The sequence below is a fragment of the Theropithecus gelada genome, chromosome 3 (genome assembly GCF_003255815.1).
Source record: "Theropithecus gelada isolate Dixy chromosome 3, Tgel_1.0, whole genome shotgun sequence".
Lineage (NCBI taxonomy): Eukaryota > Metazoa > Chordata > Mammalia > Primates > Cercopithecidae > Theropithecus > Theropithecus gelada.
In genome coordinates, this window is record NC_037670.1 from 147673380 (window position 1) to 147691166 (window position 17787).

A 17787-nucleotide genomic window follows, 5' to 3' on the forward strand; every position below is an offset into this window, starting at 1 on the left:
TGAATTTGGGTATGCTTATAAAGCAATAAACATTTATTGTGTGTGTGATGAATAAAGAAATGTTTAAAATGTAGCATTAAGGACATAAGTCCTCTTTATAAGTAAACTCTATTTTTAGAAATGTTAAAAGTCATGATTAAATCCAGTATTTACTTACAAAATTTTTTTTTTTTTTTTTTTTTTTTTGAGACGGAGTCTCGCTCTGTCTCCCAGGCTGGAGTGCAGTGGCCGGATCTCAGCTCACGGCAAGCTCCGCCTCCCGGGTTCACGCCATTCTCCCGCCTCAGCCTCCCGAGTAGCTGGGACCACAGGCGCCCGCCACCTCGCGCGGCTAATTTTTTGTATTTTTTTAGTAGAGACGGGGTTTCACCGTGTTAGCCAGCATGGTCTCGATCTCCTGACCTCGTGATCCGCCCGTCTCGGCCTCCCAAAGTGCTGGGATTACAGGCTTGAGCCACCGCGCCCGGCCTTACTTACAAAATTTTATTGTCCTAAATGTTAACTATTTAGAAGCTTCCCTTGTACTTTCTTAGGAAAAAGCGTGTGTGTGTGTGTTTGTGTGTGTGTGCCACTGAGAAAAACCTTGCTCTTTCTAGTTGTAAAAATGACTGAAACAAAATATAATAACATAGCATATTTGTCTATCCAGCAGCATGACAAATCAGATTCCCTGCTAAATGAGATGCTATTTAAAATATTTAAAACAATCTTTTAAAGTGCAACAATAATTTGAAAGCTGGATTTAAAATAAGATTTCAGTTTAAAATGTTGCAAGGAGAGCTTGGTATAAAAGATATTGCCCTAGGTCAAATGTGTGTGGGGAATCATATAAGAAAACACATATAAAGCTGGTATCCTTTGCAGAAGTAGAAAGAAAATATCATGCTGACTTAAGGGAAAACAATATGCCCTAAAAATTCCTAACCATGAGCATTTTTCCTAAAGCATTAATTTATGTTTTGTGTGTGTTAAAGAGAAATAGCAATATAATTGAAAACTCTTAGAAGCAGCTACAACATAGGACTTAAAGAATTTCCATAGTAACTAAAAAAAATTTCACTGTTTAAAAGTACTGAACATGTAAGAAAATAATCAAAGTGAGAACCAGCAATAAATAAATAAATAAAAACTAAGTCAAAGAAAGAGACCCACAAGGACTTCAGAGCTGTTAGACACAGACACAAAATATAATTAAATTTGCATATGATTAATAAAATTAGAGAAGGAATTGAAAATATGAAAAAGACTATGATAGTTATAGGCAAATCTTAAAACAAGACAAATAGAATTTACATAATTAAATTTAACAATTTAAAAGCTCAGTAAATAGGTCAAAATAGACATAGCTAAAGAGAAAATTAATTAGCTGGAAGATAAATCAGAAGTTACTATTCATAATAAAGTTCAGCAAAACACATAAAAGAAAAACAGATGTTAGCTAAGCAGCTTAGAAAACACCGTGAGAAAGTGTAGCATGTTTAATTGGAGACTCAGAGGGAGAGAATACAGAGAACTAGGATGAGGCAATTGAATATTGAAAAATAACACCTGATAATTTGCAAGAATTGTTGGAAAAGATCAATACACAGATTCAGGAGAAATATTCACTTAGGTATAGCAAAGTAAAATTCTATCTCACACACACACACACACACACACACACACACATCATTAAAGCAACCAAAGAGAAAAGATTGCCTACAAAGGAATAATAATTTGACTGGTAGCTAGCTGACTTTTAAATAGAAAAAAAAAGCCAAAATGCAGTAGAAATATATAAATATATTTCGATGTGCAAAATAAAAAATAATAACCTATTTAGCACACTATAACTATAAAAACATGATTCAAGAATTATCATCTATCAAACAAAAACTCTGTATTTAACACCAAAATCACTCTGTGAAGTACATTCAAATAGTATTTTCAGGAAGAAGGAACATGACCCCAGATAGGGGGTCTGAGAAGCAAAATACAATGGTGAACAAAGATATTAATAAATATGCACATAACTCTGCAGAGCACTGATTTTAAAAAATAATACAAGTATGTAATTTATGGAGGAATAATAGACTAGAACTAAAAAATTGGAAAATAGTAGCATGTGAATAGAAAGCGATGGTCTAAGTCAAAATATCCTAGGGTCTTTACACCATTCGGGAGAAAAAAATGGATTATCTTTAAATTTTTATGTATTAAGTAGACATGATACTAATGACTAAATGATGTCCTTCAATATTCATATGTTGAAGCTCTAACACTCAAAGTGACTCTGTTTGGAAAAGGGCCTCTACAGAGGTAATTCAGTTTAAACAAAGAAGGGTGCCTAATCTGATAGGGCTGATGTCCTTATAAAAAGAGCAAAGGGGACCAGAAATATCTCTTTCTACTGCATGTGCACAGAGAAAACATCATGTGAGGATAGAATGAGAGGGTGGTCTTGTACAAGGCAGAGAGAGAGGTCTCACTAGAAACCAACCCAGATAACACCTTGATCTTGTACTTGGCTAGCCTCCAAAACTGGCAGAAAATACAACAGATTTGTATTGTTTAAGATACAGTTCTGTAGTATTTTGTTATGGCAACCCTTGCTGCCTAATAATACAGCAAAATGATTAGGACAACTAAAACAGACACAAAGCGTAGAATAGACCACCTGTACAAGTGTGTGTGTAGCATGGAATAAAAAAAGAAAATAACTGCATAGGAACGCAGGAAGTATTTGGAAAAAATTAAAAGCTGGCAGTAGAAATTATTCTAAATATACAATGTCACAAATAATTTAAATGGATAAAACATGTCAGGTAAAGGTAAAAATTGTCAAACATAATAAAAGAGATACACCTAAAACATAAGGACACAGAAATACTGAAAGTGAAAGCATAGAGGAAATGCCAGGTAAATACTAGCCTTATAAAAGCTGGGAGTGTCATGCCTGCAATCCCAGCACTTTGGGAGGTCGAGGTGGGTGAATCATGAGGTCAGGAGTTCGAGACCAGCCTGGCCAACATAGTGAAACCCCGTCTCTGCTAAAAATACAAAAAATTAGCTGGGCGTAGTGGCGGGTGCCTGTAATCCCAGCTACTTGGTAGACTGAGGCAGGAGAATCGCTTGAACTCAGGAGGTGGAGGTTGCAGTGAGCTGAGATCGTGCCACTGCACTCCAACCTGGATGGCAGTGTGAGACTCAGTCTCAGGAAAGGAAAGGAGAGGAGAGGAGAGGGGAGGGGAGGGGAGGGGAGGGGAGGGGAGGGGAGAGTAGGGGAGCTGGTAGTCCTGTATTATCAGCAGACAAATAAACTAATAAACTCAAAGACCAAAAAAATTAAGATAGATGAAGAGATGCACAAAATAATAAAAGGTTAATCAATCACACACACAGAAACATTCTAAATGGGTTCAAAATAACATAATCTAACAATACAGAGGAACCAAAACTGACAGAAGCATCAGAAGAAACAGAATATCCACATGATAGAGGGAGAGTTTAACAAAACAGTCTCATCAATTGCTGAATAAAAAGAGACAAAACTTGGTCAGGGCACAGAGATTTGAGAAGCACAACTAGCTACTTGATCTTACAGAGTTTTGGGAAACATTGAACCTAATTAGTTGAAAATGTACAATTTATTTTAAGCACAACGAAAAATATTTATAACAGCCGATCATGTGCTAGTTCAAAAAGCTACTTCAACAAGTTTTGGAAAACTGTTATGTAGACCACACTTTCTGACCCCAGAAAAATTGTTAGAAAAAATTTAAAAGTAGTTAAAAATCTAATTTATTTTAAATTTCAAAACACATTTCTAAGCATCTTTTGAGTAAAAAAAGCTAGCATAATGGAAATCAGAAAACACAAAACAGAAAAATATGGAAAATAGCTAAAGTAATAGAAGCAAATTCACATCCTTAAATCCTTCCTTTGGAAGAGCGGAAAACTCTAATAAGGTAAAGGTCAAATTTTAAAAATTAGCAAAAGAGCAAGAGCATAAATACACAAATAAAGTAGACAGAACAAAGTAATAAAGAAAGAAAACTATTAATAATAGTATGAAATATACATTAAATAGGGTGAAAAGAGTCAGAAGTTGGTTCTTTGACAAGACTTGTAAGACTAATAAAATAGATATAGTTTGGAAAGATTATTTGAAAAATGTTTTAAAGGCACAAGGAAAATTTTAGAAATAAAGACATATAACTATAAATACTGTAGAAATTAAATAGATATAAGAAAATATTATAAACTACCACACAGCAGTAAATTTAACATGGAACACATAAATTTCTTTTTAAAAATGCAACTGTTTGATGTTGAAATAGAAAATGTGAACACTCTTAAATCCAAGAGAGTAATAGAATAATTTTTAAGTACATATGCCTTCCACTTTCTCCTTGAGCAGCTAGCTGGGGTACAGAATGGACGGAGGGAGATGGGGGACCCATCTTGAATTACAAGGTTCCAGTGCTGGAAATGGCAGAGAAGAGATAGAAAGAGTCAGGGGCATGGTGACGAAGGAGCCACCATACCAGCCTATTTCTATCTTGTTGAAATTGTTGCTATTTTTGGTCTTTGCTATGGTGACCAATCCATACCTTAACTAGTGCAGGTGATAAACCAAAAGAAAACAAGAGAATGATTAACACAAAATTTTGGACTATAGCTAACTCGACAAGGGGGTGGGGGTGATTGTGTAAGGAAAAGAGATAGAATCAGAGAAAGGCTCATGTAGATTTTAGAAATCCCGTTCTAGTTATTAAGCTGGGATGTGGTATACATCATCTTATTCATTTTATTATTCTTTAAAATGTTTAGTCATGTTTTATAAATGCATATATGCATGAAATATTTCATAATCAAAATACAGAAAAATCAATTTGGAGACAAAATAAACATATTTCTTTTTGTAGAAAATAACACTAGAAGATGCATAGGAGAACACTGTTGAGTATTTCAAGAAACAAAATATAGTATTCAAATAAGTTATGTAGTGCGGGGACTTATTGTAGAGTTAAAGTACAGATATTGCCAATATGGTTGAGCAATGTTATTTGCTAGATAATATTTTAATAACACAAAATGCGAAGAACTAAGTTTTTGTATTTCATAAAATAAAGATATATGGGAGAAACGATATTGTCAAAAATCAATAGTTTCTTTAATAGAAAAATGTTTTGTGAGAACACAACTAAGAATGGCCATCAATGGAGATAGCACTTTGACTCTAATAAAGATTGAAATCTGGAGTGAGGTCATGTTCACAGATTGTTGCTGTGATTCCTAAAGAGTGTGTGATAATCTCCCTCTCTCTCCTTGCTTACCTCTTCTATAAACATTCTGTATAAACCACTGCATGAATAAAAGGAGACACCTAAGTTGGGTCAGGTGAGGGTTGAGCAGGACTAATTACTGCCTTTGCCATCCAATTTCTCCCAGCTTAGGAAAATGGAAGAATAATGAAGCAGAGCCAACTGGTGTTTGTTATGTGATCTAAGCTAAAATACCTTTTTCATATCTGATCTATGAGCCAGATATTCCAGAATTAACATCTCCTTATTTGGCAGAACTAATGCCTGTAGTTTCTAATATTATGAACCATGTTTATTACTGTACTTACAAGACTCCTTTGAATTTCTGGAGAACATTAAAAAGTGTTGTCTTGTACAATTGGATTTTCAACCATAAGGATTTTCACCCCCAAACTAAACAATACCTAATTAAAAGCAAGATGCAATTTGTTCAAGGATACTTTTTCTTTGAACTTATCCCTTTGAGGAATTACAAGTTAAATTAAATTAATGAAAAACAATTATCTCAGATTTTTCATTAAAAGTGTACTGATTTTCCAGTCTCTTTCATTTGTAGATGCCTGGAGGTTTAGAAATTGAGCTGATGTAAAACTCTGGGGTGTCTCTTTGAATGATACTAATGCTTGCAGGGGAGGGAAAGAACTAGGAACTTTATTCCTCCTTTGGTATCTACAAATGGATTTTTGGATACCTAGAACTCATTTCCCATGGAAATTTTATGCGTGGTGGTTGGTTTACCAGTTACCCCAATGGAACCTGACAAATATATTCCCTCAGGTACTGTCAGTGTAATTTTAGGGTATTCCTTTCTTCTCCCAGTATCTTTTCTTCTCACAAATATTTCAGCTACTTTTAGGGGATACTGTGGGATTTATTGGCTTGGTAACTATTCACCACTTTATTTTGGGCAAATAGAGAGCTCAGTTAGTATTTGGGCCATGACCTATCATGAGAAGAGAACTTCGTAAAAGTTAAGTCATGGGACAAATCTCTTTTTTAGATATGCAGCATAGGAATGTGACTCTTTGATACAAATACTTTAAAATAAGATCCTGGACTACTAAATATCCATCATCTTCAACACTAACATCTAGTCTTTATCACCACCAGCAAAATTATCATCATTATTACCTGTATGAGAACTTTGCAGTTTTTTAACAAGAATTTTAGAGCTGATAAATTTTAGTTACAAACTACTTTTTTGTCTTTCTACCCAAAATGAAAGCAATCTGATCCATAGTGTTGACTTTATTTTTTTTTCTTTTTTAAAATTATTATTATTATTATACTTTAAGTTCTAGGATACATGTGCATAACGTGCAGGTTTGTTACATATGTATACTTGTGCCATGTTGCTGTGCTGCACCCATCAACTCGTCAGCACCCATCCACTTGTCATTTACATCAGGTATAACTCCCAATGCAATCCCTCCCCTCTCCCCCCTCCCCATGATAGGCCCCAGTGTGTGATGTCCCCCTTCCCGAGTCCAAGTGATCTCATTGTTCAGTTCCTATCTATGAGTAAGAACATGCGGTGTTTGGTTTTCTGTTCTTGTGATAGTTTGCTAAGAATGATGGTTTCCAGCTGCATCCATGTCCCTACAAAGGACACAACCTCATCCTTTTTTATGGCTGCATAGTATTCCATGGTGTATATGTGCCACATTTTCTTAATCCAGTCTGTCACTGATGGACATTTGGGTTGATTCCAAGTCTTTGCTATTGTGAATAGTGCCGCAATGAACATATGTGTGCATGTGTCTTTATAGCAGCATGATTTATAATCCTTTGGGTATATCCCCAGTAATGGGATGGCTGGGTCATATGGTACATCTAGTTCTAGATCCTTGAGGAATCGCCATACTGTTTTCCATAATGGTTGAACTAGTTTACAATCCCACCAACAGTGTAAAAGTGTTCCTATTTCTCCACATCCTCTCCAGCACCTGTTGTTTCCTCTACCAATGAGTTTCTTCACAGAATTGGAAAAAACTGCTTTAAAGTTCATATGGAACCAAAAAAGAGCCCGCATCTCCAAGACAATCCTAAGTCAAAAGAACAAAGCTGGAGGCATCACACTACCTGACTTCAAACTATATTACAAGGCTACAGTAACCAAAACAGCATGGTACTGGTACCAAAACAGAGATATAGACCAATGGAACAGAACAGAGTCCTCAGAAATAATACCACACATCTACAGCCATCTGATCTTTGACAAACCTGAGAGAAACAAGAAATGGGGAAAGGATTCCCTATTTAATAAATGGTGCTGGGAAAATTGGCTAGCCATAAGTAGAAAGCTGAAACTGGATCCTTTCCTTACTTCTTATACGAAAATTAATTCAAGATGCATTAGAGACTTAAATGTTAGACCTAATACCATAAAAAACCCTAGAGGAAAACCTAGGTAGTACCATTCAGGACATAGGCATGGGCAAAGACTTCATGTCTAAAACACCAAAAGCAACGGCAGCAAAAGCCAAAATTGACAAATGGGATCTAATTAAACTAAAAAGCTTCTGCACAGCAAAAGAAACTACCATCAGAGTGAACAGGCAACCTACAGAATGGGAGAAAATTTTTGCAATCTACTCATCTGACAAAGGGCTAATATCCAGAACCTACAAAGAACTCAAACAAATTTACAAGAAAAAAACAAACAACCCCATCAAAAAGTGGGCAAAGGATATGAACAGACATTTCTCAAAAGAAGACATTCATACAGCCAACAGACACATGAAAAAATGCTCATCATCACTGGCCATCAGAGAAATGCAAATCAAAACCACAATGAGATACCATCTCACACCAGTTAGAATGGCAATCATAGTGCTGACTTTAAATGTTTATCAGTTTGTTTCTTTGCTTCGTGTAGTTTGGTTTTTTTTAAGCAGCCAAAAATAACAGTATTTAATTTAATGGTTATGTTGTCCATAGTGACTTCTCTGAATTTTCCCTGATGGTTAACTAGACACTGGACACTTAGTGTAGCTTACATACAACATGAGTTATTTTACTCTAATTGTAATCATTTGATAAAAATATTAATGAATTTATTTATTTAATAAGCAAATATTTACTATTTACTCCAGAGCAGTCACTATTCAAGATATTTGTGATGTGTACTAGATGGACAAAAATCTCTGCCCCGTGAACCTTGCATTTTAGTGGAGAAAGAAGACAATGAACAAAATAAATAAAAATTAAGCAAATTACATATTCTGTAGGAAGGTGATACATGCTTTGGATAAAGTAGGGTAGAGTCATGAGGATTAGGAGAAAGGATATGGGATATGGTGGCTGCAATGAAATAGGGAGGTTAGGGTAGGTCTTGTTGAAAAGGTGACATTGAGCAAATGTTAAATGTATATTTCTTAACTAATATTACTGCCATTGCTAAGTACAGAATTTATTTGGGGGCTATTTTTTTTTCTACTTATTAAGAACTTTCTACTTACTACACACTAAATTTTATATGGATCAGTGTATGTTATTGCCTTTGGGGGGAAATATTATAGTTCTAAAAATTGAAGTAAGCTTATTGATCAGCTTAGATTAATTTAATTATATTAGTAAAGAGATTTCAATTAAAATTTTAAAATCTTTAGCTTTGTACTAAATAAATGGTGCTTCAAATGAATAAAATTGTAGTAATTTCATTAGAAATAAATTTTATTTATTTTATTGCAGGAACATAGCAAAATTATGCAGATTACCAAAAAAAAAAAAAAACTAAGCCTTTTATTTTCTTTCTCTTCCCTTTTTTCACTTTATTTTAAGTTTGGGGGATACATGTGCAAATATGTTATATAGGTAAACTCATGTCATGAGTGTTAGGCAGTGTTAAGAGGGAAATTCATAACACTAAATGCCCACATCAAAATGTTAGAAAGACCTCCAGTTAACAACCTAACATCACAACTGAAAAAATTAGAGAAGGAAGAACAAATCAATCCCAAAGCCAGCAAAAAGCAAGAAATGATCAAAATCAGAGCTGAACTGAAGGAAATTTATCCTCTCTGAAATTTAATTTATACCACTCTCCCCAAAAAGGGAGTAATGTTTGTATTTTTTTTGACTTGTAGGTCAAATTCAAAGTCAAACCTCACAGGATTTATTTTAATTCAATAGAATATCCCACCTACTTCAAGAAGAAAGCATAAGATCAATAGATCATGAGTATAAATATTTTTCCATTTTATGGCTAGATGAAGTAGATATACATTCTTCCATATAATCAGTGTTAAATTATATAAGGTAAATCTATCAAAGAACAGCTACCATTTATTATAATTGCCACACAAACTATATATACATTTATTCATGAAAATATACCTGTAATTGTTAAAAATCAAAACATATCGTAAATGTACAATATATAAAATAATGCTCTCATGCACATCTTATAAAGAATAGTGCAGCAAAAAACTATTCCTGTTTTTATATAAAGCTAAATTTTTGTGCATTGCATTCCAGAAAGACCTTAGAATCAACATTCGAAAGCCTCGCTTTCCTCTCCTAAACTCAGATATTAATCTTTATTGCCAAAAATGCATCTCTGTTATCTTACTTTTCTCCATTGAAAGGTTATTCCTACCTCTGAGTTCTGCATTCTAATCAATGGCATCACAATCTATCACTCCCTAGTTTAGAGCAGTGGAGGCATCTCCTACATTTTTCTCCCTCATCCCCAATGTCTAATTAATAAAAAAGCTCAGTTGCTCAGTTAATCAAAAAGCTCACCACTGACTTTCCGGTTGTCCCAAGGGCAGAACTTACCATATTTCCCCGCAGCTTTAAGGTTTTGTGTTTTCCATAAAATCAACTCTAAACTCCCTTGTATTTGATGAAGAGATATTTATAACCTGCGCAAAGCCATACCATAATTTTATTCCCCACAACAGCTCATCTCTAGCATCTGCATTGTAGAGGTTTCCTGAAAAACCCCGTTCTTTACTTAGTTGGGTCTTTGAATTAGTTGTACTCTCTGATTAGAAAGCGTCTTCTTTTTACTCTTTTGCTTTCACTCATTCATTAATTGATAAAGATAACTACTTATTGAATACCTCCTTTGTGTCAGGCAATGGGAATGTGCCAGAGTTTAAAGTGCTGACAAGGTAGACACGTTCCTGCATTCATGAGTTCGCGCTCTTCTGCTTGCACACGCTCGCCTCTCATCTTCCCAGACTCAGATGTCTTTACATTGTACGTCCTCCCTGCAATACTCCCAGATGGAACTGGTTGCTCCTGTCTAGAAGTGTTGGCTTCTGTGCATGCCTTTGTTGTGGTATTTATGTCAGATTTATTTTTATAAGTCCATCTTCTCCACTAGATTCTGAGCTGCTTACAATAAGGAGCTTACAATGCCTGGAACAGTATCTGGATAGCAAATCAATTTGAAGGGTTTTGACTGAAACTTTTGGCCTTATGATAGAAAATTAGGTTTTCAAAGATGACCATGAGAAAGTTACTGAGTGCATGTATATTCTTTCTGTTTAGGTGTGCCAATTTTCACAAGTTTTTAAAGCCCATTTCTAATGTATTATTCTATAGCATACCTGGCATACTGTTAATTTTTCATGTTTTAAAGGAATTACTTCTATCTCTAAAGATAGTATCTTCGTAAATATATATGCAATTCCCATCTTTAAAAACCCATAATATATTCTGTAGCTAATGGCTTAAAACGTATCTTTGTATTCATTTTCTCTTTACATAGAAATTGCTCTTTCTTAGAAGATTTCTGTAATTAACAAGAGGGTTTTCTTTTTCCTGTTGAGCTACATGTTAATGCATTCCATGGCCAGAATGAAGAAATATATGTCCCACTTTCCTATTCCTAATGCCGTAGTTACTATAGTACTATTTCTATGCAGGATTTATTTTTCAGGTCTTGAGGTATATTGCTCCCAGTGCAATCTAATGTAGTATTTTTATATTGATTTATTCTGGGGAAATGAATTCTATGGGATAGTTTACAAAGATCATCTTCCCTCTTTTAATATCTAGAATGGCTACAACTCCTCCACCTGTATTTGACAGAAGCAACTCATGAATTCTGCACTGAATTTTTTAGTGTCAATGGAAGCACTAAAGATAATGATTTGTAATTACATGAATAGGAGTTGCTCCAAGTTCATAACCTGGAAGAAATGATGATGATACTCCTAATGAAAATCAGGCTATTAGGCCAGCAAGATTTCAATAAGAAAAAGATTTTAAAAAGCCCTACCTATCAGGTACTATGCTTATTACCTGGGTGAGGAAATAATCTGTATCTTAACCCCCCAAAAGACACAATTCACCTGTATAACAAACCTGCACATGTACCCCTGTAACTAAAATAAAAGTTAAAAAAAAAAAAAGAAAATGAAGCAATATTCTGAGACTGGAATTATATTTCTTTAAACTACCTTGGCCAACTGCCATTATCCTAATTCTGATAAAAAGAGAAAATAATGATACTAATTTTCAGAGCCTAAAATGGTTCCTATCTGGATGTCGATTCCTGTCTGTTCATGAAAGCTTATCAGACCATTACACCATGCTACTACTTAGTCAAGCAAAATAATTTATAGAGAAGGAAGCAAGTGACAGGTTTTAAAATGCATATGTATCTAACTATAGCTCTAATATAATTTTGTATATAATTATTTAGAAAGAATCAAATTAATGTACCTTTTCCAACTCCACCTTGCTTGAAATTTTCCCTGTATCATTATTGCATCTGAAAAACAAATTGATCCAGTTATAATTTTATTAAAATAGAATTTGGAAAAATCCTAATCAAAATGTCAACATTCCTTACCCTGGAACTGGTTTTGTTTTCTCTTTCCTCTCATTTGTTTCATGCCCATTAACACTTTCTGCAAAACATTAAATAAAAGAAAAACAATGTAAATAAGGGGTTATCATTGAGTTTGCCTGTATGTGGATGCAAAGATGGAAGCATTAGTAGAAATTGAAAATTAAAAATTCACCGTGTACTAACATCACATTCATCTTAAAGTATTTTATAAATACAAATATTCTCCCAACACTTTTTCACTGCATCAGTTTGTCAGAGCCAGAAATAATCACAGTGAAATTTGATGCTGTATCCAAACAGAATGTAGGAATTAAAGATTCCCAGTATTATGCAGGAAAGCCATTTCAGGACAGGAAAGAGTAACCTGGAGGTCTACTGATAAAGACATGAGAGAGTGTTCCATCAGTCTGGCTGAGGGATAGAAAAGGCATTCTTCTTTTTGCAAGCGAATAGAAATGTAACCATTTAGGTAAAATATTTATAGAAAACTATTTTTGTAGATACTGAGAACTATAGAGGGAGGAAGTTAAATTCACATCATGCATGTATGGACAGTTAATTCAAAATACAACTTAGAATTCTTGAGTTTATGTCTATTGCTCTAATGACTAAACCCCAGATTGGCCATATCAACATGCGATACCATCAATTTCTAGTCCGTGATTGGTAGATCCATTGAAGTAAGTCATCTGAGTGGCCTCGACCTCTGCTTCGGCATTGATGATCTGCTGTGCTACAGCCTCTGCAATGGGCATCGCCATGGCAGCGGTCGAGGTGTTGCTGAGCCACATAGACAAAAAGGCAGTGCTGCTCATGAACCCCAGAGTCAGCCTGAAACAAGAGAGCCGTTAGTGTGGATCTGTGCTCTTAGCTTAACTAGCACCGTATTATTTAACTGGAAGATGTTTAAGATGTGGTTTGTGAGTTGGGAAATTAAGTCTTTCAAAACGTGGAAGGTTAAGATTCTGCCCAGATGATGAACTTGGAGTACAGTGACAGCCAGGTAGAAATCAAAGCTGCACATGGAAAAGTGGAGTTCTTAAGAGATTTGTCTGCCAGGGAACCATGCAAATCTTCTCTTCAGAAACAGAAAAATGATTCAACCTAAACAAACTGCAAGTTGGTTATATGACATAACAGCTTATAATATTACACCAATATCTGAATGCTCTTCAGAGCTGACCACTTATCTTCAAATGCTAGTAAGATGAAAATGCAATCAACTTTCGAATTTAAGGTCGCTTATTTTTTCTTTTATCTTTTAGCCATAACTCTTGTTTGTTCATAGGGGTGTCAGGGAGGTACAAGGACGAAGAAAGATTAATATTTATAAAGCCTCTTTTTACTTGTTCACTATACTGATTCAATATAAGGTGGGTGGAGAAAATAGTTAAGGTCATTTACTAAAACAAGGTTTCTGAATTTTCTGTATATTCTATAATATATGCTCTCCTGAATCTGATATCCTTTCCTATTGTCAAGATCTGGGCACATACATTGTCTTCTTTTACAAAAAGAGTAGTTATTCTCCTTAAAAATAATATACCTAAGACTACAAAATTTTAAGCCATATCTATAAACTTTCAAAGCCACACTTGGGGAAAAAACTATCTCTTTTGAGTAGGCGGGCCTAGAAAATCATTCGGAAGCACACCTTTCTATATAGAGCCATTTGTGAAATAATCTGACACCCTTTTAAAACAGATGTACAAGAACAATGCCACACACTGTAAGTTTCAGACTCAGATAAGGTGAACATTTTCAATGCATACAACAAAAAAGAAGAAAATGTATTAGGAATCTGCTTACACAAGAAATGGTTCTTGTAAAAAAAGAAAATTAAGAACTTTTAACTTCTTAAGGCATTATCAAGACAATAAATCTTCATATAAAAAATGCTGGGATCAGATAAAGCTTCTGGATGGTGAAAATGCCTTAAATTGAAAAGCTGCTTAGTGACATAATGGTCAGAACTTCTGCCCAACTGTGAAGTGCATTACACATCATCCTCTGGAACAGCGAGCAGAGGGTCAGGAAAAAGAGATACATTTCTATAGCACCCTAAAAGGCATGGAGCCCCATTTCATTATAAGAGTGAGATGATGTCATTTTGTTTTTGTTTTTGTTTGTTTGTTTGTTTTGAGACAGGATCTTGCTCTGTTGCCCAGGCTGGAGTGCAATGGTGCAGTCTTGGCTCACTGCAACCTCTGCCTCCCAAGTAAAAGCAATTCTCCTGCCTCAGCTTCCGGAGTAGCTGGGATTACAGGTGCCTGCCACCACACCTGGCTAATTTTTGTATTTTTAGTAGAGATGGGGTTTCACCATGCTGGCCAGGCTGAACTTGAACGCCCCACCTCAGGCAATCCGCCCACCTCGGCCTCCCAAAGTGCTGGGATTACAGGCATGAGCCACCGCACCCGGCCAACATGATGTCTTAAACACATATGTGTTATACAGTTTTTAAGTCAAAAAAAATTGAAAATTTGTCTCATCTGAGTCACTGATTTTTTTTTTTTTTTTGTATTTAGCAAAACAATTTGCACCATAAATGAAAACACAGATGTGGCTATGCCCTAGAATGAATTATGCAATATAAGTCAATATAATATTCTGATTTTCAAAGAAAGATGAGAAGGGAAGAAACACCTAAGGCTTTAATGCAAAATGCCACTATGCAAATGATTATGACAACGGAAATTTTCTTTAGCTTACATTCATGTTCTTAGCAAGAGCTGAAATAAAACCAAAATAGTCAATTAATTTTATCAGTCAAATGAGTGATTTCATATTCTATAGATGAAATGTCTTAATTGATTGTTTCACTTTGCAACAGTTGGTTTAAAAAGAAAAATATTCACCTTGGAATTTTTCTTCACACATTTGTATTTTGTCAGTAATGTCTTTGTCTTTGGTTTGTAACATCCTCCCTGATGATAAAGGACGCTCTTGAACTAGTTCTGAATATGTAATCAGCCAAATAAACGAGATAGGAGGAAAATCTACTCTGAAGTCTATCAATCTTATCTGTTGAGGTGCAAAGCTTCTCTCAGCTTTGACTTCTATGATGCATAAAAGGTGAGAAAGTTGTGTGCACGTATTCCAACCACCCTGTAATTAGACCTGCAGTGAAAGTTGTTTTTTTTCCCTCCTACAACTCAAGTACACTTTGTATCACTTTCATATTTGCAGAGGAAAAAAAATGTCCTAAGTCTGACTGTGATACAAAGAATTTCCTGGGCGTGAATTACTTATTTGGTTATTTGCTATGCACAAAAATGGTTTGTTCATCAGGTAAACTGGAAGCAGTAAATGCAGTACTTACCATGCAGGATTTACACCGACTATCATCACCATTTTCAGAGCAATTCTCTTGTGCAAATTCCATTTTTCTATGGATGTTGCTAAACAGATAACTCCAATTAGCAGTAGGTGAAAATCCTTGAAATAGGCAGATGCCACCTGAAATAACAATTAAACCCATGATTATTTACTTTGGTGGGGAAAAATAACATTGCACAAGAAAGACATTATTATGCTGCTGTTAACTTTGACCTTCAACCACATAATCTTTCTATTTTGTTGAGAAAAATGTAGACATGTTTGAATACAAATTTAGACATATTCTATATTCTTACTCAGAAATGGTGTTAAGGAAAAGTACACAGAAAAAAGAGTACTCAGGGTTTTTAAATAGCTGAGTAACATCAGGTAAGTGCCTTCTATGAGTCACATCAGGCAAGTGCTTTTCTATTGGGGTTAATTTGTTTATGTATCTATAGTGGAATGGCAATGACTGTGATTTGGGAAAGTTTTCAATCAAACTCTAACTTGCTACTGTCTTCATCATGACCCATTATGCTGTAACTGCAGTCACGCCTTTATATATTGAATTATTTTACTTTCGAAATTACTTTTTATAAGGCCAGGCATGGTGGCTGACACCTGTAATCCCAGCACTTTGGGAGGCCGAAGCAGGTGGATCACTTGACATCAGGAGTTTGAGGCCAGCCCGGGCAACATGGTGAAACCCCATCTCTACTAAAAATACAAAATATTAGCCAGACATGATGGTGCATGCCTGCAATCCCAGCTACTTTGGAGACTGAGACAGAAGAATTGCTTGAACCCAGGAGGCAGAGGTGCAGCGAGCCGATATCGTGCCTTTGCACTCTAGCCTGGGTGATGGAGTGAGACTTCATCTCAAAAAAAAAAATTATTCAACAAATACCCTCAAATGAAACTCAACATTTTAAGCCATTTTCAGTCAACACCATTCAGAGATTAGTCAAGAACCTAGAACTTTAAGCAACCATTTGCAGCAGTACTTCTTAAAGAATACTCTGAAATACGTTAGGTACATAATCTTTTTTTTAAAGCATTGTGTAATTGACTAAATTGAGAAAACAGAATTTTGAAATACCAGAATTTTCTCTCCTATAGGCCTTTGCAAAAACCTTTAAACAACAGTGTATAATGTCATTTTTAAACAGGGGGATAGCATATCCTGCATATTTTTCAGATTTATTTAATTATTAAAAACATTTTAACTTAATTTTTAGGTGGAGCACTTCATGGGACTGGTATTCAAGAGAACTTTAAGAAACACTTGGCTAAACTGAATCACAAGGCTGTGCTGAAAAGAGGATTATAAGAGTAAATACCCCTCTAAAAAAATCAAACAATAGCTAATAGAAGGAATGGAAGGGTTGGAATAAAACCATTCTAATGTTACAAAATAACAAAAAGGAAAATCAATTCTTATGATAATTTTGCTGTATTAAATTATATCTGCATTTTTAACATAACTTGCTAAGCTTGGCTTAGTTTCAATAAAAAGCAAAAATTGATAATTGTCCTTGAAATTAAAAGTGTGCAAGTGGACAACTTTTATATTGTATTAAATGTTCATTTATGATGTTTTTCAAGGTTTATATCTATCTCTTTACATTTTGTAGTAATTGGATAATAGAAAATAATTATATCAATTTCCTTACTATTTCATTTATTACTCACTGAAAAATTATCTGTATGCACCAAAAATATTATAGGAACAGAGAATACATTAATAAGTGCTTCATATATTTTTCCCTCCTTGCACCTCTTCAATTCTCGAATATCAGGCCTTTCTAAATAGGTCCTATTATTTTTCTGTATCATAGAGCCCTGTTTGGTTTTTTCATAGTATATATATTACATAAATACTGTTTGTTTATGTGCTTATTGTTTTCTGTATTGTACCATAAAGTCCCATGAGGACCAGGAATCTGTTTTGCTAGCCAAACCAGGACTCTGTTTTGCTAACCATCACGTATTTTGCACCTAGCATAATGCTGGTACACAGTAGGAGAGCTTGGTAAATAGCACTGAAAGAATCAGGGAGGGAGGGACAATGAATAAGCTATGGTCTGTGAGCTCTAAAATCCCAATTTTCTATACTCTGTCCTCTATCTCCTAGGCTCCTAACTCTTTCAACTCTTACTCTAGGTATAAGTATTTCAGTATATTAATTTACCAGTGCCTCCAGAGTCAGGAATTTTTTTTTTCTTTGTTTGTTTTGTTTTGTTTTTTCTCGCTGGTTCTATACCTGCCTCTGAATTTTTTTTTTTTTTTTCTGACTTGAAAATCCAGTTATCTCGGTCCTCCAAAATGCTGGTATTCCACAGGGTTCTG

General features: G+C 34.9%; 1 protein-coding gene across 1 annotated transcript in view; it reads right to left on the reverse strand.

Annotated features, from left to right (window-relative positions):
• The window catches only part of SLC13A1 (solute carrier family 13 member 1), a 91196-nt gene that overhangs the window by 47983 nt on the left and 25426 nt on the right, over positions 1-17787 (reverse strand). The window contains exons 3-6 of the mRNA XM_025380218.1: positions 15440-15576; positions 12761-12948; positions 12118-12175; positions 11988-12036 (exon numbers count right to left, since the gene is read on the reverse strand). Of these exons, the coding sequence (XP_025236003.1) occupies positions 11988-12036; positions 12118-12175; positions 12761-12948; positions 15440-15576 (432 nt within the window). The remainder of the gene's footprint in view (positions 1-11987; positions 12037-12117; positions 12176-12760; positions 12949-15439; positions 15577-17787) is intronic.